Below are 24,762 nucleotides of genomic sequence, written 5' to 3' on the forward strand. Positions count from 1 at the left end.
GAATGGCTTTTAGTCTTTCAAATCTGAATACATATATACATCTTGGAAATGAGACCTTTACCAGAAAAACTTGCTGCAAAGATTTTTTCCCAGCTTTTTCATCCTAATCTTAGTTGCATTAGATTAGCTAATGCAAAAACATTTTAATTTTATGTAATAAATTCTTTTATGTTGTGTGTTCCTGTTTGAGGATCTATTATTTGTGAGGTCTTCCCCATCCAGTGATCTGAAAGGTAATTTCTTTCTTGTTCCTCTAACTTGTTTATGTGACATTTTATATCTAGGTCATATATTCATTTGGAGTTTATTTTGGTGTATGGTATAAAATGCTGGTCTAAATCTAATTTCCACCAGACTATTGTCCAATTTTCTCAACAGTTTTTTTTTTTTTCCCAAAATACCACAGTAGCTGGGGTTTTTGGAGTGATCCAACACTAGACTACTAGGTTGTTTTGCTTCAGTATGGAATAGCCCTCATCTGTTCAACTGATTGATCTCTATTTTTTAATCAGTATCAGATTGTTTTTGATGATTACTGTTTTGTAGTATAGTTTGAAATCTGGTATCTAGACCTCCTTCTTTCCATTTTTTTTTCATTATTTCCCTTGAGATGCTTGACCTTTTGTTCCTCCAGATGAATTTTGTTAATTTTTTTCCTAGTCTACAAAGTACTCCTCTAGAAATTTGATTGTTATGGCACTAAATAAGCAAATTAAGGTCTTTTTTTGCAATTTTTATTTATTGGACTGCCCATGAAAAATTAGTATATCTCCAATTACTAGATCTATTGATACTTCCATAATGTATTTTGTAGTTGTGTTCTTATAATGCCTATGTATCTTGTTCTGTAGTTTTTTAATGTAATTTCCCTTTCTATCTCTTCCTGTTGGATTTTATTGCTAATATACAGAAATGCTGATGATTTATGTGGATTTTATGTCCTGCAACTTTGCTGAAGTTACAAGTTTTTTCAAATAGTTTGTTGTTAATGTTTTAAGGTTTTCTAAGAACACCATCATATTACCTGCCTAAAGTGTTCATTTTGTTTCTTATTTGCCTATGCTTATTCTCTCAATTCCTTTTTCTTATCTTATTGCTAGAGCTAGAATTTCTAGTACTGTATCAAATAGAAGTGGTGACAACAACTCTCCTTGTTTCACCTCTGTTCTTATTGGAGAGGACTTTAGTTTATCCCCATTACATAAAATACTGGCTTTTGGTTTTCAATATGTCTAGTTACCATGTTAAATAAAGGTCCATTTATTCTTATGTCTTCTCATTTTAAAAGCAACTAGGTAGTGCAACGGATAAAGTTCTGGACCAGAAGTCAGGAAAAGCAGAGTTCTAATTAGGCTCCAGACACTCCCTAGCTGTGTTACTTTAGGCAAGTCACTTAAACTTTGTCTGCTTCTGTGTTCTCAGCTGTAAAATGAGACTAATAGTGTCTATCTCCTAGGTTGTTGTGATAAAAATATTTATATTTATATTTATAATACTTATAAAGTACTCAGCACAATTTAAAAGGCTGTAAGATGCTAGTTATGATTATTCTAAAAGAGGGTTGCATTTTATTATTTTATTAATATATTTATTACTATTACTTATTATTTATTTATTTATAATTTTATTTATAGTTTTTTCTGTGTATAATAACATAAAGATATTATTTGCATGGGGACTGAGTTTCACATCCCCCCCTCCTGGAGCTCATGATGAGAGCAACCACACCAAGGTCCTGCTGCTTGACTTATCCAGTCTCTGAGTCACATGGTGGTTGGGGCCAAGTCTTGTAGAGGTGGGGGGGGGGGGTGCTGGGCCACAGTCCTTCCTCCCATTTTGCCATCTTGGTCAGTCCTTGCTGCTGAAACTGATCTGTTCCTTTGAAGCACCTCTCACTCGCTGGAGCCCCTACCATGCTACCATGGCCTAATTTCTATTCTACCTAGTAGCACATCCAACTAGAGCCCCAAGTCATTACAGGATCCAATTTTTAAATGAATTTTTATAGAGAAAACTAACAAAAAGCAAACCCCTAAGCTGAAGATCTTCACTTGGGGTTCATGAATACTTTATCCTGGTCATCAGACAAAAACAGTGGGTACATTCAACTGGGCCACAACAATGTGGAGAGGGAAAGAGGGAGGGAGGGAGAGTTATTTCAGTTCTTTTAGGAAGGCTTGTATTTTTCTCAAAAAGGCAAAAATATTTGTTTTTGATTTTTATTTTTAACTGAAGCAATCTGGCTTACATACAGCAGTGAAAGAATTTTAACCCTCATTACCCCCAAAGGAAAAGATAGCTATGAATTATTGTTGGTAAAAGGATAGCAGATTTATTTATAAATGTGTTTTGGTATGTACTTTCCATAAATACACCAAAAAGGAATTGTGTGCCTCATTGTGTGCTGCCTCACTGTAACAATAATTTTTAAACTCATGTTCATATAGTTTTAAGATCTACAAAGTACTTTCTCCTTATGAATCTGTAAGTTTGGTAGTACAAGTATTATTATCTCCATATTTCAGATGTGTAAATTGGAGATTAAATATTTTGCCCGTGGTCACGTAATTTATAAATGTCAAAGCAAGGCTCTTTCTAATATATCATGGTTTCATATTTTCCCTAATCCATCATACATTGTCAGGCTATGGTGTAAAAGATAGCAGAACAGACAAAATAGCATTCAGTGGAGAAACACCATAAGCATTTCAAGTAAAATCAGATCCAAAGCAGAGTATGCCCTTTCCTCTTGGTTTTATTTGATATATTATTTGAAACTCTAGTAACAAAACAGGACTTAAAAGGGGATTAACACTGGGATTGAAAAGTCAAAATATCATTATTTACATGTGACATGGTATTGTATCTAAAAAAAATTCAACCATCTCAACCAAAATGTCACCAGAGACAATGAATGAATGAATGGAAAATGATTGTCATGTAAAAATCAAAATTATTATTTTTAAAGCTCTTGCAAAGTAGTTATCATCAAAATTATCTGAGGTTGGGCAGATAAAAAAGCAGATAAATGAAATAAAACAGACCAGAAATAGAATCCAATGTACATAAAAGATTACTGTTTAAGAAAGCTTTAGAATTTTTTTTCCCCTAAACTGGGGACAGAATTCATTATTTAACAGAAAAAAAAAAAGGAATGAAATATTTCTCTTTGTTGTGAAAGGGAGGTTGGGGCAGCTAGGTGGCACAGTAAATAAAGCACCGGCCCTGGATTCAGGAGGACCTGAGTTCAAATCTGACCCCAGACACTTGACACTAGCTGTGTGACCCAGGGCAAGTCACTTAACCCTCATTGCCCCGCCAAAAATAAATAAATAAATATGGCCCACCCTCAGGTCCTATCAACCCATAGATTTGAATGATGCTAGACAATTAGCTTTGAACAATATGTAAGAGCAGCTTCTCCTCTAGTCTTCAAGGGGCTTACATGCTCTTGGGCTGGGATGCCAAAGGAGATGGCTACCCGTCCCCGCTCTCTCCCTCTCTCTTTAGCTCTAGGTAATGTAGGACCTCTGAACTTTGGAGCCATGGGTTCTCCCTCTCCCTCTCCCTCTCCCTCTCCCTCTGGTGCTGGGGATTTTCAGCTTGCCTTAAATGCAGTCAGTTCTTTACTAACATTTGATATGATTTAATAATAAATGCTTGCTGCCAAAATTGGTGCAATAGCATCTAATTTATAAGTAGAAATATATTAGAAACCCCGGGTAAGTTCCCCAATAACTTAGAACAGAGACAGGCTTCCCCCTAATATTTCAAATGACACAATCAGATCTAGAAGGATGGATGCCACACTAATGACAGCCAGAGGAAGAAGAGAAAGAGAATAAATATAACAAAATCTCAATGAGCAGTTGAAGGGAGAGGCTGGAAAGGTATGATGATCACTTATCTTGGATGAGGTCTGTGATTTCATTGGTGTAGGGAAGTTGAAGTTCGCCCTCCCTACCATCAGGAGTCTGGGAGAACTGTCCGGGGTCCTGAGTGGTCCAGGGATGTGCCCCAGGATCTCACAGCCAGGACACGGCAGAGGCCACTACCCTGTTCTTCCTTTTATAATAACTGATCATTACAATGTGATGGCATCAACATAATGATGTATTAACAGAAATTCACTTAAATTGAATTGCTAAGTAAACTCTGTGGGTTATACCGATGTTCAGTTTTGAGGAGGCAGCTCTAGAGTGAGAAGACCTGGGTTCATACCCTGATTCTGCCCTTGTGCCCTACATGACCCTGGGCAAGACACTTATAACCTCCGGCCTCATTTTCTCAAGCTAGAATAAGGTGTTACACTATATGACTTCTGGGGTCCTTTTCAGCTCTAAATCTATGATGCTATAAAATCATTTAAATTAAAAAGTATTAGTATAATACATATAAATACACATAAATGAATATACACAAATGAATTTCAAGGCATATGAAAATATAATTTGGAGCATAATAGAAGAATTAGTTAGAAAACAACCCAAACTGACAATAAGTCAACAAAGAATTTTAATGAGCTAAGTAAACTCATATGTACATTTCCATGATGCTACAGTCAACATAAACCCCAAGTTCAGGGAACAACCTGATTTAAAATAGTTGAATAATTTCTAGACGTTAGGTAGAAAACCTTTTTCACTTAAAATTTCCTGTATTTAAATTAATGAAATGTTTACAAGACTAAAAAAAAGTACTCTCATAAACTTAATTCTGGAGTTACACTTTTGCTAAAATCCTTTTCTAAAAGAAGTCAAAATTAAATTTCAATAATAATCATAATTATACCTAACTTGGCATTCAATAAACTGCATTTAAACCCCATGAGAACTTACATATAGCTTAGAAATGTGACTGACTTACCAAGGATTCAGAGTCTCTCTCAGCTCTCTTCTCTTCAAATAAACGTATTTTAACAGCACTCATCTTATCGGTATCAGCAAGGACATAATGCCTTGGATTATAGTCTTTAGACAAGCTACCAAGCAGCCTTAGAATTTCTGTGGTGTGCCCACCTGAAAACAATATTGAAAATCATATAGATTAAGAAATATACAGTGTAAATCAACAATTGACAAACAGTAGGCCTATTTGCCCAACTTATTTTACAGGAAATATTTAAATAGAGGACTACGATTCCGATTCTTTTCTAAGAAACAAGTAAGGAATAGAGAGACTAATTAATCTGCCTTCATGGACCATCAAATCAGAGTGGTGGCAGCAGAATCCAGCCAACTGGTCCTGCTTCTGGCTCAGCAACTGCAGAAACCATCCAGACAAGCAACTCCTATGGAAAAAGGGGCCAGCCATCCCCAACGTCCATCTATTGAGGGAAGGAGAGAGAAGCCAGCCTAGCCAAAACAGCAGGGCACCCTGAGGAAGAGACAGGGGGTGGCTTGTACTAGGAGGGTAAAATAGCCACCTCCCTTTGAAACTCTGGAGAAAGCTCAGAGGACCCTGAACCCAAGAGCTGTGGGAACAGCAGTAATTCCTAGACCCCATTTGCTTTCAGCCTGCCCTCCATAGCTGTCATAGAAGGAAGCATTCATCATAGATGAGGGGCCCACCTTCCTTGCCATCACCAACATCAACTGAATGGGCAACAAGGCCCAAGAGCCCTGGGAGTGGCTCCACCTCCCAAACCATTGGTACTGCTTCTAGAATAGCTCCCTTAAGCCCTACCCAGGGAAACAACCCCTGTAAAGACACAACTACTCCTGCAGGGGCTATCACCACCATCCCTAAAGATCTAGGAAATAAAGTTCTTGCCAACAAAATCCCTGGCACCATCAAATTGTTTAATACCAGAAGCTGATTTTTTTCTGTTATTTTTATAAAAATTCTTTAATTAAATAATTAATTAAAGTTTTCAACCTTTGTTTAGATAAGATTTCCAATTTCAAATTTTTCTCCCTCCCTCCCTTCCCTCCCCCCCCTACCCTAGACAGCAGGTAATCTGATATATAACATTAAACATATTTCTTCATTAGTCATGTTATACAAGAATCAGAGCAAGAAGGAAAAACCTCAAAAAAGAAAAACAGCAGCACCAAAAACAAAAGAAATAGTATGGTCCAATCAGCGTCCATATTCCACGGTTCCTTTTTTTTTTTTTTTCTGGATTTGGGGAGCCTTTTCCATGAGCCCTTTGGAACTTTTTTGTACCGTTGGATTGGTGAGAAGAATCTAGTCTATCACAGTTGATCAACACACAATGTTGATGATACTATGCACAATGTTCTCCTGGTTCTGCTCATCTCACTCATCATCAGCCCATGCAAGACCCTCCAGGTTTCTCTGAACTCCTCCTGCTCATTGTTTCTTACAGCACAATAGTATTCCATTACATTCATATACCACAACTTGTCCAGCCATTCCCTAATTGATGGGCATCCCCTCAACTTCCAATTCCTTGCCACCACAAAAAGAGCAGCTATAAATGTTTTTGTACATGTGGGTCCTTTTCCCTTTTCTGATATTTTTCATTAGAAAAAGTGACATTTCAAAAGACACATCATCATCTGCTTTGCTAAAGCATACTTAGGACTATTGGCCTTTTCCATCTGACTTGTAGGTGAAACCTTCCAAGTATACCCTCCTGGTACTTAATAAAGGTACATGATTATTTATTAATACCACCTCCTATATCAGATGTCACCTGATTCCTTCTCTCCCACCCCTAGATGCTTGAGTCTCATCCCCAAGATTATTGGGTACTTACCCTGAATCCTTTGTACATCCTGACCCCCTCAGCCCAGCACAGTACCTGGCTGCCTACCATACAGGGTGCGTTCAGTAAGTGAGCCAGCAAGATTTTATCAGTGTTTACTCATTGCCAAGCACTGTGCTAAATGCTCAGTTTGTACTTATTGAAAGATCGTGGTTTTTTAAAATTATGGTTCTTACTGTATTTATACATGTTTTATTTATATACTTATAAATACATTTATCATACACATTCACATAATATACAGAATACATTTATATATGTTAGGAAGAAGATTAAATGCAAACCACACCATGGTACCTCCGCTGTAACAGTATTTTATTTGGGGGCAGCTAGGCGGTGCAGTGGATAAAGCACTGGCCCTGGATTCAGGAGGACCTGAGTTAAAATCTGGCCTCAGACACTTGACACTTACTAGCTGTGTGACCCTGGGGAAGTCACTTAACCCTCATTGTCCCACAAAAAAAAAAAAAACAAATAAATAGTATTTTATTTTTCCAGTTACATGTAAAGATAGTTTTCAACATTTGTTTTCATAGATTTTGAGTTCCAAATTTTTCTCCCTCTCTCCCTTCCCTTCCCACCTCCCCAAGACAGCAATCTGATATATGTTACACATGTACAATGTGGTACCTCCTCTGATAAAAAGAGAAAGAAATGTATTTTATTTAAAAGTGTGACAGATTAATTACTTTTGGATCAGAGAATTAGAGCAGGAGTTCTTAATTTAGGTCACAAATCCCTTTGGCAATCCGGTGAAGCCTATGGACCCCCCTCCTCAGAATAATGTTTGAAATAACCAAAGGAGGGGCAGCTAGGTGGCACAGTGGATAGAGCACTGGCCCTGGAGTCAGGAGTACTTGAGTTCAAATCCGGCCTCAGACACTTAACACTTACTAGCTGTGTGACCCTGGGCAAGTCACTTAACCCCAATTGCCTCACTTAAAAAAAAAAAAGAAAGAAAGAAATAACCAAAGGAAATGCTAACTTTGAGTTAGAGATGAGTGAAAATAAAGATGTCACTTCCCCCTGCCTCCCACGCATTTATGGACACTACCCACTGACCCCAGCTTAAGAACCCTTGATTTAGAAGGATCTTAGAGGTATACTCTCTCAGTCTCTGTCTCTAAAAACAGATGAAGACACTGAGGCCCAGAAAAAAGATATGTGATTGTTACACATTCAGATAGTAAGTTGCCAAAACTTATTAATAGGCTATTCATCTTCTCTTTGGCTTAGTTAGAATAGGTCCTACAATTCCTTTTTACCTCTACAGATGCTGGTGGTGGTGCAGTAGATAGGGTGCTGAGCCCAGAGTTAGGAAGAACTGAGTTCAAATTCTGCCTCAGACACTCTCCAGCTATGTGAACCATGGCATATCACTTAACCTCAGTGTTGCTTCTGTGTCCTCAAATGAAAAATGGAAATAGCACTTACTACCTAGGTTTACTGTGAAGATCAAATGAGATATTTGTAAAGTGCTTTGCAGAGTACTTGGCACATAGTAAGTGCTTAATAAATGCTTTTTTCCCTTTCTCCCTATACACAGTGTCTCAGGGAGACCCTTGTTTTATGATTGAGTTTCAAAGCATTTAATTAACAGTTTACATTTTCAGGGTTCAGCAGGCACAAATTTTATTGCCAGGTAAAAAGTCATGCTCACATGTCATTATCTTGAAAGTTAGGTCAATCCTCTAAAACTTTATCGCCACAATGCCTAAAGACAATCTTAAATGGATATATGGCCACATTCCAATTAAAGTGAATAAATAACAAGTCTCATGAAATAGTAGCATTATTTGTTTTTTGGTTTTTTTTGGTTTTTTAGTGAGGCAATTGGGGTTAAGTGACTTGCCCAAGGTCACACAGCTAGTAAGTGTTAAGTGTCTGAAGCCAGATTTGAACTCAGGTACTCCTGACTTCAGGGCTGGTGCTTTATCCACTGTGCCACCTAGCCGCCCCAAGTAGTTGCATTATTCAAAGCTGTACTGCATGTTTCTACTGGGTTGGAACCAATGACCATATCTTTCACAATTACAACTTAAGGTACTTCAAATTCAAATACACATGACCACTTGAGGGGATTTATTATTTGTACTAGTCAGGACTCGGATGTAACAATTTGATTTTCCTTTATTCCTCTAACCCCAAATTTTTGCAGACCCCAGTATCACAGAACCAACTGTCTCTGTTCACCTGAGCTGTCACCTCTTTTTTTTCTAGATGACCATCTACCTACATAATGATCTGCATCTATCTACGTTGAACTTTCCACATAAGAGTAGACAAAATTCATGTGTTTTGCTATTCTATTTTTTTTTTTTGCGGGCCAATGAGGGCTAAGTGACTTGCCTAGGGTCACACAGTATTCCATTTTCTTCAAAAAAAAAGGTTTATTAATATCTTTTTATGGGCATAAATAATTTCTCAATATCTTTCCCCAGCATCAAAGTGACCAACAAAATGGCTATGCATAATGATGTATACAATATTCCACTCTTGTCAAGTCAAAACAACAAGCATTTATTAAGTACCTACTATGTGTTGGGCATTGTCCTAAATTCAGGGGATTCAAAGGCAAAAACCAATCTCTGCTCTCAAGGACCTCACAGTCTAATAAGGGAAACAATATGCAAACAACTATGTATAAACAAAGTGTTTAGAGGATAATTAGGGTAAGTCTCAGAGGGGAGGCACTAAGGTTAAGGAGGTCTAGGAAAGGGTTCTTACAGAAGGTAAGACTTTAGTTGAGAGGTGAAGGAAGCTGGGAGGCAGAGATGAGTCAGGAAAGAATTCCAGGTATAGGAAACAGTCAGTGAAAATGCAAAGGAGCTAGAGATGTTGTATCTTGTTCAAGGAATAGCAAAAGGTCACTGTCACTGAATCGGGTGTTACTGGAGAAGCAAGGTGTAAGAAGAGAGGAAAGGGTCAGGTTGTGAAAAGCCGAACAGAGGATTTTATAGTTGATCCTGGAAGCAACAGGGGCTACTGGAATGGAATGAATAAGACAGTGCATAGGACAGAGCTGGGTTTCAGAAAGATCTGACAGCTGTTTGGAAGAAGGCTTAGAATGGGAAGGGACCAGAGGCAGGGAAACCAACAAGCAGCATGAAGTGATGAGGGCCTGATGAAGTGATGAGGGCTTGATGATATACACAACATTCCGCATTTATAGTGCCCACCCCTCTTTACCAAGAGGACAAAAAAATATGTTTCATCATCAGTCTGTTGGAACCAAGGCTGGTCACTGCATTGAACTGGAACACCAGTGCACATTGGTGTTGCTCTTCTTTATCTTATCATAGTCATTGTGCAACCCCTTCTATTTCTGCTTATTTCATTTTGTTCATACAAATCTTCCCACGTCTCTATGAATTCCTCATATTTGTAATTTCTTACAACACACTACGCCATGACACTCGAAGGGCACAAATTGTTTATCCATTTCCCAATTGATGGGCATGCTTTTGTTTCCAATTTTAATAGTACAAAAAGTAGTGGGACTTTTCTCTCTTTGATCTTCTTTAGGTATGAGCATAATAGTGGAGTTTCTGGGTCAAAGGCTATGGATGGTTTACTTATTGTTCTAATATAAATCCAAATTATTTTCCTGAATAGATGGCCCAATTAATTCGCTGCTCTACCAAGAGCATATTAATTAGTATGCCTGTCTTCCCACAGCCTTTCCAATTCCTTTCTCTTAACAAGATATTATATGTTTTAAATACTTCTTAGATTGGGTTTACTGTAAATACTTACGATTTGCTTTATTTCAACCTAAATATAATAATACTGTTGTGAAGATCAATGGAGAGGATATAAAAGTCATTTGCAAATCTTAAGTGCTATCTATATAAGTATATGTAAATATGAATGCATATAAACATCAACAAACACATATACAAATAAATATAAATGTATATGCATATAGACTGAAATACAAATATATACATATACAAGAAAATACATAATATGGTAATTTATATTATTTTAAATAACACAAAAGCAAATATTATAAAATAATTTAAATATATTATTTAACATTAACAAATTAATATACAAATATACAATATGTGAATAATATCTAAATATAAACATATAAACAAATATAAAAATAAATGTATACATAGATTTTGTTGTAGTTAAGTCATTTTTCAGTCATGTCCCACTCAATTTCAGGTTTTCTTTTTCTTTTGTTTGTTTGTTTGTTTGTTTTTTTAGTGAGGCAATTGGGGTTAAGTGACTTGCCCAGGGTCACAAAGCTAGTAAGTGTTAAGTGTCTAAGGCCGGATTTGAACCCAGGTACTCCTGACTCCAGGGCCGGTACTCTATCCACTGCGCCACCTAGCTGCCCCTATTTCAGGTTTTCTTGGCAAAGATGTTGGCGTGGTTTGCCATTTCCTTCTCCAGCTCACTTTACAGATGAGGAACTGAGGCAAACAGGGTTAAGTGACTTGTTCAGGGTCTCACAGTTAGGAAGTATCTGAGCCCAGATTTGAACTCAAGAATATAGGAATATAAATAGTATAAATGCATAGGCATATAAGTAAATATAACTGTAGAGGCACGTAAATAAAGTGTATAGGGGAAAAATGTACAGGGATACAAAAAATACAAATGGATATGGATATAAATAAATAGGTATATAAGTAAATAGAGATGTATAGGGATAGAAATCTAAATAAATAAAAATGCATAGGGATATAAGGAAATGTAAATGCATAGGAATAGAAATATTTATATATACACAAACATAAATGTATAGTTATAGAAATATCCACAAATATAAATACAAATGGGTGTGTACATAAATATATGTATACAAGCCATATACAAATAAACATGTATATATAAAACTGTAAGTAAATGACTTATAGCTATAACTGTCTCTCCTGGTAAACTCCTTAGCTGGGATTTTTTTCATTTGTGTCTCCAGTAACTAGTACAGATGGCAAACAGTAGGCACTTAATAAATGCTTGTAGCTTCACAGTATGTTTGCATTTATACGTATGTGTAGACACACACACAGGTACTGGGGGACGGTGAATGCCAGTAACCTGCGGGGCTATGAAATCCTCCATCCAACTCCCAGACCAGGCTTTTGCCTCAGCATTTCACGCTACACGCACTTATTTCTGCATTTGTGTCCATACACATACATTTAAGTTTATATTTAGATACCTATACATTTATCTAGGGAGCCAGTGAGGCCACCCATCTCCTAAGGGACAGAGCCTGGCACAGCGGCAAGTTCCTTTATTTGTAGTCCTTAGACCTAGGTTTGAAGCCCAGCTCTGCTGCTTTCTAGAGCGGCTCATAACCTCTCTGGGCCTCAGTCTCTACATCTAAGGAAGGCATGGGGCCAGGTCCCTCCCAGCTCAAAATCGGTGGTCCTAGGACCCCACATCACGGGCAAGGGTGACCTGCATGGGGTGGGGGGGATGGAAACTCACACGGAGGAAACCACAGAGGAGTGAATGAAGCTTCTGAGTTCTAGTTGCCTGTTTGTTGGGGGCGGGGGGGGGGGGGGCCGGCCAGTGGTTGTTGTGGTTTGTCCTTTCTTCTCGAAGAGGACCATAACATCACCTGATGTCATGACTTGCACTGAATTGGATTTAAATGAGGGAAGGCAGTGCAAGGTCACCGACTTCACTTTCTCCTCCAGAGCCATCTGGGTCCAGTGGAGAGATATAGATCAGGACAACTGGAGATGGCCCTGGATGTTTAAGGCAATTGGGGTTAAGTGACTTGAACAGGGTCACACAGCTAGTAAGTGTTCGGGGATACAGTTGGACAGTGGGCTGACCTTTAGACAGGGGAAAACCTGAGTACAAATCTTAGCTGTGAGACCCTGGTCGGTTCACTTAACGTCTCTGGGGCCTCCACTTCCTCATCTGTAAAATGAGACCGTGGGCCTGAATTTTCTAGCTTTAAAATCGATCATCTTATTCATTCGGATCATTAACATCACGGCGCCCAAAGCCTCCAGTTGAACGTGGATTCAAACCCAGCCAGTAGCTCATAAAAACCACAGCTTACAAAGCTTCAAACAAAGGCGAAAGGGAGGGGGCAAGGGGAGAGAGGGGAAGGGAAATGAGAAACTACAAAGCCGCGTTGTCTTTTGGGGCTTGTAGTCCTGAGGGAAACCAGAGGGGGGCGGGGAGGGGAATGTCATGTGACCAGCGAGGATAATAGTCCAGACTACTCACCGGATCCAGCCACCACCAACACCCTGACGGACACTGGCTGTAGCCCCCCTTTTTGGAAGCTGAGCAAGAACCACAACCGCAGTAGTATGAGAGCGGCAATAACCCCCACAGTGATCAAGAAGAGGAAGAAATTCATGCTAGCTGAGAGGGGACGTGAACATCGCAGACAGGAAGCAAAATCCGCGGTAGAAGTTCGAAAACTACGGGAGCCGAGGAGGCTCGAAATATCTCGGCCCTGTCGCTTTCCGTCGAGTTCTCGGCAGCCTGAAGAGCCTATTCGCTAGTTCGAGGGTGGGGCGAGGGTGGGGGCCGCGGGGAATGATGGGAGGTGGTGGTCTGTATCTCATTTACGGTACAGCCGCTGTTGGCCCGGGGGCGGGACTTCTGAGCGTAGGAAATGCAAAAGTGCGACCCAGGGCACCTTTGTTGTCTTCGCCACCAGGGATAGGTTCCTCCATTTAGAGCCAAGTGTTAATCACTCCCCCACCTCTTGCCGCTGCCGGGCGCAGCGCCCTGCCCCTCTACACTTAATGCCACATCCGTGTTATGTCTGCTGGGTCCGGATTTCCTTCCTTTCCTTTCTTAGTCCGAGTAATTGGTCCCGCCCCTACAGAAATAAAAGCAAGCTTCTGCTGTTAATACCCAAGGTTCAGTGGCTGGCCCTAGGTAATTAGGGCCAGGATGGGAATGATCCCATCCTCCTCCTCCTGAGTTCTTTATGCTGTATTCTAGTTCCTTCGTGGAGTCGTGGGTATCCTACCTACCTTTTTTTTCCCCCTCAAAACTGACCTGCCTGTGCAGGTGATCAAGGAAGATGGATATCCCCAATTGATCAATGATCAATGGATATGAACGGGCACTTTTCAGAAGAAATCAAAACTATCCATAGTAGCATTTTTTAAATGCTCTAAATCTCTAATGATTAGAGAAATGCAAATTAAAACACCCTGGAGGTACCACATCACACCTATTTGAGTGGCTACCTTGACAGAAAAGGAAAATGACATGCTGGGGGGGGGGGGGAGAGGATGTGGGAAAATTGGGATACTAATGTACCAGTTGATAGAGTTGTGAGCTGATCCAGCCATTCTGGAGAACAATTTGGATCTATGCCAAAAGGGCTATAAAACTGTGCATACCCTTTGATCCAGCAATGTCATTACCAGGTCTGAATCCCAAAGAGATCAAAGGAAAAGGAGCCACATATTCAAAAATATTTATAGCAGCTCTTTTTGTGGTGGCAAAGAATTGGAAACAGAGGGCATGCTTATCAGTTGGGGAATGGCTAGACAAATTGTGATAATCCAATTGTGATTAATATTATTGTGTGGTAAGGAATGATAAAAGGGATGGCTTCAGAAAAGTTTGAGAAGACAATATGAACTGATGCAAAGTGAAGTGAGTAGAACCAGTACATTGTACATAGTAACATCAACATTGCAATGATGATCAACTTTGAAAGACTTGGCTACTCTGATCAATGAAATGATCCAAAGAAACTTCAAAGGACCTTTGAAAAAATCCTATCCATCTTCAGAGAGAAAACTGATGGATTCTTAGTGCAGATCGAAGCATGTTTTTCCTTTATTTTTCTTGCTTCCCCTCTCCCCTACAAAGTCGTTAATGCAGAAATGTCTTGCATGACTATGTATTGTGTATGTATTTCTTGCTTTCTTAATGAGTGGAGGAAGGAGGGAGAGAATTTGGAACTAAAAATTAAAAAATTTTTAAAAAGATAGATAATTTACATGTGAAAAACACAACCAGAGCAGCTGAAAGAAAAAACAGCTCTGAGGTACCATTTGAATATCTCTTAAAATAGCAAAAACAAAATTAAAAAACCCTCTGTTGCAGCAAGGATTTGCTATGTGGAAACAGGTACCGGTATACATTGCTGCAAATTGATTCAATTCAATTCAACAAAACTTTTCAACCATCTCAACCAAAAAACGATGAATAAATCAATAAATGAGTTCAGTAGTCTCAGGTTATGAGAATAATCAGCAAAGAGACTACATTCTTATTTACTAGTAATAAAGATTTAAAATGACTTTTTAAAAAAAGGAAATCCTATTTCCGGTATCAAGGAAACCCAAATTAACTATCAAAATAAGAGAGGACCTAAATAACTGATGGGTTATTTGGTAGGATTAATAGAATACAAATTATAGTCCCCAAATGAATTTAGATGTTTTCTGCACTAACAATCAAAATACTACAAGGCTAGCTTCCTTATAGAACTAGATAATTATTATGATATTTTTGCGGGCAAACAAGAGGGCAAGAATATTAAGGTCATACTGAAGAGAAAAGTTAATTATTTCATTTTTGTCTTTAAATCCCCATAGCCAAGCAGTGTTTGTTACATAGACATTTCTTAATTGTTGGATTTCATAGGTTCATAGATTTAGAACTAGAAGGGACCTTAGAGAATATCTAGACCAACCCTCTAATTTTGTGGATTAGAAAACAGGTCCAGAGTAGTTAGGTGACTTGCTCAGGGTTACATAGATAACTTGCCTAAGGTTACATAGTCAGTAGCAGAGTTGGAATTTAAACCACTGCCTTCTGATAGCAAACTCAGTGGTCTTTCTACTACACTATGCTTCCAGACAGTTGTATTAAATCAGGAGATTGCATCAACATAGACTGAGGAAATTTTTTTAAAACTGTGTGACAGACTGCCCCCTTTTTAGCCTTTGAGTGATTTTTGTCTCTAGTTTCCCTTTGTATCTTGGTAATTGTTTATACAACCCAAGTTTTTCAGTAGGGGACAACCTTAAAAATGAAATTCTGAAGAAAAAAACCAATTTGAATGAGAAGAAAAAGGGAGTCAGCAAAGTAAGGCACTGACTTACAACAAGACCAATGTGGAAGCACAGGGAACTTACCAATCAACTTACATTCGAAATCCACTTGTATGATAAGCGAGCAACAAAAAGAATCAAAAACACTCATCCAGTGTTTTGCAAACTCCAGAACATAAATTACTGAGGGGTGAGTTATCTGAGAAAAATTGCTGGAAAACTAGAAAGTGCTCTGGCAGAAATTAAGTTTGGTTTAAAATCTTATACCATATGCTACAATAAGCTCGAAGTAAATATTCAACCTCAGTATAAAATGTCATATAGCTTAAAAAGTAGAAAAGATCAGTGATCTTTCACTACTCTGACTAGAGGCAGAATTTTTAATGAAATGCAAGGAAGAAATCATAAAAGATAAAATAGGCAATTTAGAGCACATAAAATTTAAAAGCTTGTGTAAATTAAATCACTAAGATATAATTAGAAGAGAAATTGTAAGAGTAGGAAGAAAAATCTCATCAAATGTCCATAAAAGCTTAATATTCAAAATAAAGATGTAATTGTCAAAAATATATGGCACCAACAGTTGTAAAATACCATTCCCCAATAAATGAATGGTCAAATAATATGCACAGTTTTCAAAAGAATTGCAAACTATAAATGACCACTTGAAAACATACTTCATATCCCAAGTGGGAAAGGAATGCAAATTAAAACAATAATGAGGTTTTACCTTGGACCATACAAATTTGAGTATGATGACAAAAGATGTAGCATAACTGTTGATGAAGCTGTGGGAAAATAGGCACCCTAACAAAGATAAAATGAAGGCAGTTTTGTGCTCCCATACTTTATGGTCTTTTCTTTTTTTCTTCAGGGCAATGAGGGTTAAGTGACTTGCCCAGGGTCACACAGCTAGTTAAGTGTCAAGTTTCTGAGGCTGGATTTGAACTCAGGTCCTCCTGAATCCAAGGCCAGTGCTTTATCCACTGTGCCATCTAGCTGCCCTCACTCCCATACTTTACAAAGCAGTTACCATATATATATATAGTACTGGTTGAATAGCTGAGTTCAAAGTATAATTATTGGGGGCAGCTAGGTGGCACAGTGGACAAAACTCCGACCCTGGATTTAGGAGGACCTGAGTTCAAATATAGCCTCAAACACCAAACACTTGACACTTGCTAGCTGTGTGACCCTGGGCAAGTCACTTAACCCTCATTCCCCGGGGAAAAAAAAGTATATAATGGATCAATACCAGTTTGAAAGGATCTCTCCAGTGGAGTGTTTCAGGGATCTGGACTTGGCCCTATACTATTTAACTTTTTAGTCCAAAATAGAATGTTTATCCAATTTTCAAATGACACAAATCTGGGAGGAATAACTAACTCATTGCATGACAAAGTCAGGATCCCAAAAGATCTCAGTGCCTGGCACATAGTAAGTATTTAGTTAATGTTTGTTGATTGATCAATCTAAATGGCTATGACATTGGGCAGAACTTAATGAAATGAAATTGAATACAAGTCAATGTAAAATCTTACATCTGGATTCAAAAATCAACTTTACAAGTACAAGATGAGGGAGGCAGCGTGAGATGGTAGTTTATCTGAAAAAGATCTCTGTGTTCTGGTGGACTCCAAGCACAATATGAATGAACAGTATGAGCTGGCAGCCAGGAAAGCAGATGCAATCTTAGGCTGTACTGAGAGGCATAGCATAATGGAACAACAACAACAAAAAAATGATAGCCCCACTGGACTTTGCCTCCATGGGACCAGATCTGGGCACTTTATTTTAGGAAAGATAATAATCTGGAGATCATCTAAAAGAGGGGAGCCAGGACAGTCAAGAGCCTTGAGTTCATGCCATTTGAGAATCAGTTCAAGGAACAGAAGATGTTTAACCTCAAAAAGAGAAGACAGGTAGGGAAAAGTACAGCATGATAGCTGTCATCCAGAATTGGAAGGGCTATAACCTGGAAGAGGCAAGAAATTTGTTTTCTTCAGCCCCAAATAGTAGAACTGGGAGCAATAGGGGGAATTTGGAAAGAGTCAAATTTAGATTGGTATCAGGGAAAACAGTGGGTTTTCCTTCATGGAGGTCTTCAAGAAAAGGCTGGATGACTACTCATAGAACGGATTCTTTTTCAAGTATAAGTCGGAGAAGACAGTTACTAAAATTTTTTTTTAATTTTGACATTCTGAATTTCTGTGAAATAATCTTTTTGGGGAACTCCCTATTTTTCAATCCCCCTTTCTAGTTTTTAGATTTTCCTAATTCTGATTTCTTTCTCAATCCATCTTCATATTACACCTATTTCAAAGTTTAGATATTTTCCTTAATTCTCTTGTCAATTTCCAGTGGAGTAAAGCTTCTCAGCCATGCTTTGCTTCCACTTTAGGCTTTGGCTATTGCATTTTGGCTACTATGACCCACTTTAAAGTTTGGGATGTGTAGTAAAATATGAAAGTTTTTAACAGTCGGTTAGGATAACTGAAGGACGCCAGTTTTTTCAAGGACCACCCTTTTGGGGAGGAGATGAACAGTCCGCCTGCTGCGCATGTCAGACTGCCTGCCGGGTGCAGTCCGCCTGCTGCGCATGTCAGACTGCCTGCCGGGGTTTTTTTTTGACTTCCGGGGTGGAGAGAAGGGAAGAGGCCTTTTTGCCTGCTTGGCGGGACTCCTGGCGGGCAGCACAGACGGTCTCCCTCACTCAAAAGGTGGCCTTTTTTGGTTTGGTGAGTTTTTATAAGAAATATAGACTAAGCCTAGATTTAAGACGATTTCTACTGTATTTCTACTTTCCTATCCTTCTAATCAACAACACCTTATATACAATAAAGGCTCTATCTAGAAAACCAGAAGCTTCTTCCATTTACTAGTCTGGGAGATAAATTAAGGGAAAAGTTAAGTAGGGGAGATTTATGATCTAATATCCAATTTTAAATTTCACAGTTTGGCGACCCCGAAGGGACCTTAAGGACCCTCCCACCCTCCCTAGTTTGGCCATAAGCCGGCTAATTCGGTGGATTTTCCGAATACCCCCCCCCCCCCCCCCCCCCGCCACGGACTTTCCCTTTGTCTAATCTCCCTTAAAGACTTTAAGCCTCTAAAAGTCTTGCTTTAAACAGAAAAGCCAGCCCAGTTTAAAGGGCAAGATGCTCGAATATTCTACTATCCCTTTGATTTTTCTCATCGGAATGTATTGGGACAGCATAACGTCCCGACTTAGAGGAATAGTTTACTCAATGGTCCTTCAAAACATTATTGGTTTTTTCCTCATTCAGGCAGCAAAAAGTTTTTTGTATAATAGTATAAGTGAGAATCTTTGGGAAAATACGTTTAATATAAGTAGAAATTTTATGCCTGCAATTGAAATACCTTTTAATACCACATCCATAGTTCATACGACTAAGGATTTTATTTTTTTTGGGTTTTTTTTGTCTTGTTTTGTTTTTGTTATTATCATTGTTATGATATGGGGGAAATTCTCACATATGGAGAGAGTCCTCAAAATGAAATACTCACATATGGAGAGAGACCTCAAAATGAAATTCTCACATATGGAGAGAGACCTCGAAATGAAATTCTCACATATGGAGAGAGACCTCAAAATGGCTGTTTCTACTAGAGATGATCCAAGTTTAGAATCAGATCAACAGAAACTACTCCCTCTGCAGGAAGCTATAGAACATAGTAAAAAGGGAGTGCCAATTCAAGTCAGAAAATATAGCCCCTTTAGACCAAGTGACTTGAGCGCATGGAAATCTTTCATCCCTAGTTTTGAGAAAAATCCAAACACTGTAATTTCACAGTTAAGGACTATATTTAATGCATATCAACCCAGTTGGGCTGATGTTACTTGCCTTTTGGAAACTTTACTGTCCCCAACTGAGATTACAGATATTATCTCAGCAGGAAATGCCCTTGTTGCGAAAGGTAAGGCCAATGTGGAATGGCCTCTAAAGGATCCAGAGTGGAATTATAATGATGATAGGGATTTCCAAAGATTAAAAGATGCTAGAGAAACACTTCTGAAGGGAATGGAATCTTGCTCTAGAAAACCGGAAAACTGGCAGAAATTTTTAAGCCTACCTCAGGAGGCTAATGAAAGACCAAACAGATTTTATGATAGACTTTGTGAGGCCGCTAGACAGTACACCAGATTGGATCCAGTAGATTTAAGAGATTCCTATATCGTTCTCAACACATTTGTTTATAATTCACTGCCAGAAATACGCAGATACTTTCTGAAACAATGTCCAGACTGGAGAAATCTCACAGTAGATAGAATTAAGGAACTTGCAAATTATGTCTTTGACTCACGTGAGGAAGATCCAGATCACCCTAAACAGAGCATTCTGGCACCAGCGATTCCTAGTCAGCCATGTGAACACCGGAGCAAGGACACTAAGGTGTGTTGTTACTGTCGTAAGGAGGGGCATGAATTGAGAGAATGTAGGACTTGGAGAAGAAATTCTAATTCTAATTACAGGCGAAATCAAAATAGAAATAGATCTTTTCGGAGGAATACAGAAAGGCAGTACCAGAATAATGGTAACCAAGGTCCCCCTCAGAAGAGGACACAGGAATGACGGTGTCTTGGGGAGGAATGGAACATAGATAATGAAAGCCATATATTCCCAGATCCGGATTTTTTGAATGCACTTGTGCCAGTCCATTCACCTCCCCAGAGTAATGAACCACATGTCACCTTAAAAGTGGGGGAGACTTATTATGATTGTCTGCTAGACACAGGAGCCTCTAAATCAGTATTAGTAAGCAAACCAGATGCTGGGTGTAGACCTGTAGGATATTTAAATGTAGTGGGAGTCTCAGGAAAGAGCCAGAGAGTGGCAAAATTGAATCCTCGCATGGTATCTATGGGGCCCTTAACAGTAGAACATTCATTTTTACTCATGCCTGATGCCCCTGTAAATTTATTAGGTCGTGATCTCCTTTGCAAGCTTAGAGCAACCATATCTTGTGCTCCAGATGGGGCTGTCTCCTTACAATTGCCAGAGGATACTGTTCATTTATTACCAATTTTACTTACAGAAGCTCAAGGAACAGCAGGGGAGGTATCCAAAATCCCCTCTGACATTCCTGAGTCTTTATGGGCCTCATCCCCTAATGAGGTGGGGCTCCTTAAGTCTGCCATGCCTGTTACCTTTAAAGTTAAGGGGGGACCACCCCCCTCCATTCCACAGTATCCATTGTCTAGGGAAGCAATAGAAGGGATCACCCCTATAATTGAGGCTTTGAAAAGCCAGGGTATTATTATTCCATGTCATCACTCTCCATGCAATACTCCCATTTTGCCAGTTAAAAAACCCAAGCCTGGGCCAGATGGTAAACCTGTTTATCGCTTTGTGCAAGATCTTAGAGCGATTAATAATTATGTTATTCCTAGACATTCTATAGTCGCAAATCCGGCTATGATAATTTCCTCAATTCCCTATGAATCTACATGTTTCACAGTGGTAGACCTTTGCTCTGCCTTTTTCTCCATACCAGTACATGAGGACTTCCAATATTTATTTGCTTTTACCTGGAAAAATAGACAGTGGACCTGGACTAGACTCCCACAGGGATTTGTAGACAGTCCCACATTATTTTCCCAAATTTTACAGCAGGATCTGGCCTCTATTACCTTTAAAGCCTCCACACTAGTACAATATGTTGATGACTTACTTTTGGCCTCTCCTAATGCTGAAATTTGTCAGGAAGATAGCCGTCACTTACTGCTGGAGCTGCACAAGAGAGGACACAAGGTTTCCAAGACAAAGGTACAATGGTGTTTGCCCCAGGTAGAATATTTAGGATTTATTTTGGCTGCTGGAACTCGCTCTGTCTCTTCTAAGCGAGTCCAGGCCATTCAACAACTCTCTGCCCCCACTACTAAGAGGCAGTTGAGAGCCATTCTAGGAGCAGCCGGGTACTGTAGACAATGGATACCCTCTTTTGGTGAAATTACTAAACCCCTCATAGCTCTTACAAAAAGTTCTGTTCCAGACAGTTTACAGTTGGATCCCCAGCATCTCTCAGCCATAAAAGAATTAAAACGGGCCTTGTTATCAGCACCTGCCCTAGGACTGCCAGATTATAGTAAGCCTTTCACTCTCTTTGTGCATGAACAAAGGGGGGTGGCTTCTGGAGTCCTGACTCAGTCACTGGGGCCTAACCAGCGTCCTATAGCCTACTATTCAATTCAGCTGGACCCTGTAGCGGCTGGAGTGCCACCTTGCCTTAGAGCAGTGGCGGCCACAGCGCTTTTGGTAGAAAAAGCCTCTGATTTGGTCCTAGGTAACCCTCTAACTGTGCAATGCCCTCATGAAGTGGAGGCTCTCTTACTACGTCACAGGACACAAGCCTTTTCAGATCAAAGGCTGGCTAAGTATGAAATAACCCTGTTAGGTAATGAGAATATCACTTTAAAACGCTGCACAGTTCTTAATCCAGCAACACTACTCCCTAATTTACCATTCTCGGGGGAACCGTTGCATGACTGTGCTTCTTTAGTTGATATGGCTGAAAAACCCCGTGATGATCTTTTTGATACACCTTTAGAAAATCCTGATCTTGTCCTCTATACAGATGGTTCCTCATTTATGAGAGAGGGAACCCGTTTTACTGGAGCTGCTGTAGTTTCTGATTATGACACCCTCTGGGCAGCTTCTCTGCCTTGCCATTTTAGTGCACAGGCTGCTGAACTTGTGGCTCTTACACAGGCCTGTAATATAGCCAAAGGTAAGAGTGCCACTATTTTTACTGACTCGAAATATGGCTTTGGCATATGCCACTTTATTGGTATGATTTGGCGTCAACGAGGCTTTCTAACATCCTCGGGCAAGGCTATTGCCAATGGGGACCTTATCAAGGACCTCTTAGATGCCCTGAAACTGCCTTCTTCCCTAGCTGTTGTACATTGCCCTGCCCACACAGGGAATAGTGATCCTGTTTCAAAGGGAAATGCACGAGCCGATTCTGCAGCCAAGCTTGCTGCATTAGAAGCTCCTGAACATGTATTTAACCTTTCACCTTCTGAGGATATTCCTTCCAACCTAACCTATGACGATTCTGAAGTAGAAAAGTGGAAAAAGAAATTTAAGGCGAAACAGATCAATGGCATCTGGGTGTCTCCGGAAGGTAAGCCATTTCTTCCCCGGAAATTCTACCACCAGGTATGCCTCTCTGTTCACAGAAAAGGCCATTTTGGTACACAAGGCATTGTAGACTCTATTAAGAGAACCTGGATAGCACCAGGTGTGACTAATACAGCATCTCGAATCTGCTCGGGCTGCTCCACATGTCAGTCTTATAATCAGTATGCTTTTAAGGCCAAGAACTCCATGAGGCAGGAGCTGTGGTCCAGGCAGGACCATTAGACTTTTCATTGCATAACTTCAACCCAGGAGATAAAATATATGTAAAGAATTTTCAGAGAATCAGTGGAACTCAACCTGCCTGGGAAGGACCTTTTCAGGTATTATTGACAACTCCTACTGCCATTAAAATTGGTGAAAAAGACTCATGGATTCATTGCTCTCATATAAAGCCTGCACCATTCATAGGTGAAGACATTTCAGATAGACCTGAGGTAGACGCTAAAGAGGTAAAAACCCTAACGATAGCAACTGTTAAAGAGCAAAGAAAGTTCAGAGGAAACAGGAAGTTCCCATTTAAGAATCCCACTGATCAGTTAAATGCTTTGGGACTCAGTCTTCGTAAAGTATCAGGAGACGGAAATTGCCTTTTTAGGGCTTTAGCAGACCAGCTAGAAGGTCACTGTAGAAATCATCTCAGACACAGACAAGAAGCTGCTTCTTATATGATTAACCATAGACAAGAGTTTGAGTCTTTTATAGTAAATGACTCCCCTTTTGAAGAATATGTTGATGAATTAAAGAAATTTGGAAAGTGGGGAGGAAATGATACAATTGTAGCATTTGCTAAGCAGCATCAGCTGAATGTTGTGGTTCATCAATTAAATCAGCCTTTATTGAGAATCAGTGGCACAGACAAAACTGATGCTAGAGAACTCCACATTTTCTACCATAAAGAACATTATGACAGCATTAGAAAGATCAATGACAATTCAGAAACCCCTGCCACTTTGGCATGCAGAGAATTGGGGAACCAGTTAAAACAATGTGGCATACCCCAAACTCTAGCAGCTTAAATACCTTAAAATTTAACAAGCATTTCCTTCCACAGGCAAAAGCACTGAAGCACATGGCCTAGTTTTCTGGCCCACCTCAATTTCTCCCACCCTTTTCCCTACCCTATACCTATTTTTTTTTAATCCTTTTTGCTTTTTGTTTTGTTTTGACTTTTGAAAGGCACTGAAAAGACCTGGAATTCACCACACCTTTAAATTCTTTAAGAGCACAAAAGGGTGCTTAGCGAATCTTTTGCCTTTTATTTTTGGTTTTTGGTTTTGCTTTTTTTTTTTTTTTTACTTTTGTTTCTTTTGCTTTTCTTTAAAAACCCGATTTTGTAAACTAAGTGACTTTTCAAAGACATTTTAAGTATATGCTATTGAATATCGAATCTTGCTAATTGAAGTCTTATTTCTTTTTGATGAATTAATCACCACTTTAAGTATCTGCTACTGTTATACTAGAGAATTCATGTATAAGATGATGTGGTCTACTTGCTAAAAGAAGATTATGTAATAATGTCTAAAAGAAGATTATGTAACAATGTCTAATATAATCAGCTATTTACATTCATTTATTATTTATATGTCATTATACTCTGGGTATGGTTTGGAATTATTGTATATATCACTAATATATTCTCAGTTATGCAGCATAGCACACATTTTTACCATCATATTGTCTTTGGTGAAATTAATGAGATTTCAGAAATATGGAAACTTATCATTTCAGAGACTAACTTGCTGTGAACTCTGATGCAGGCCCTGGAGAGAATATAAGGAGAGACAGGTATACATAAGTCCATGGTTTGCTTATGATGGTGACTATGTAGAGCACAATTACTAGGCACAGT

General features: G+C 39.1%; 2 protein-coding genes across 4 annotated transcripts in view; one reads left to right on the forward strand and one right to left on the reverse strand.

The window, feature by feature from the left end:
• The window catches only part of ALG14 (ALG14 UDP-N-acetylglucosaminyltransferase subunit), a 120,559-nt gene extending 107,335 nt beyond the window's left edge, over positions 1–13,224 (reverse strand). For all 3 annotated transcript variants that reach the window (XR_006356449.1, XM_044005598.1, XM_044005596.1), the window contains exons 1-2: positions 12,941–13,224; positions 4,867–5,018 (exon numbers count right to left, since the gene is read on the reverse strand). Coding sequence is in view for 2 of the 3 variants with exons in the window: in XM_044005598.1 (XP_043861533.1) it covers positions 4,867–5,018; positions 12,941–13,076 (288 nt within the window). In the remaining variant the exon portion in view is untranslated. The remainder of the gene's footprint in view (positions 1–4,866; positions 5,019–12,940) is intronic.
• The window catches only part of LOC122756343 (TLC domain-containing protein 4-like), a 153,834-nt gene that overhangs the window by 10,920 nt on the left and 118,152 nt on the right, over positions 1–24,762 (forward strand). The gene's annotated exons all lie outside the window — the stretch shown is intronic.

The sequence above is a fragment of the Dromiciops gliroides genome, chromosome 4 (genome assembly GCF_019393635.1).
Source record: "Dromiciops gliroides isolate mDroGli1 chromosome 4, mDroGli1.pri, whole genome shotgun sequence".
Taxonomy (NCBI): Eukaryota; Metazoa; Chordata; class Mammalia; order Microbiotheria; family Microbiotheriidae; genus Dromiciops; species Dromiciops gliroides.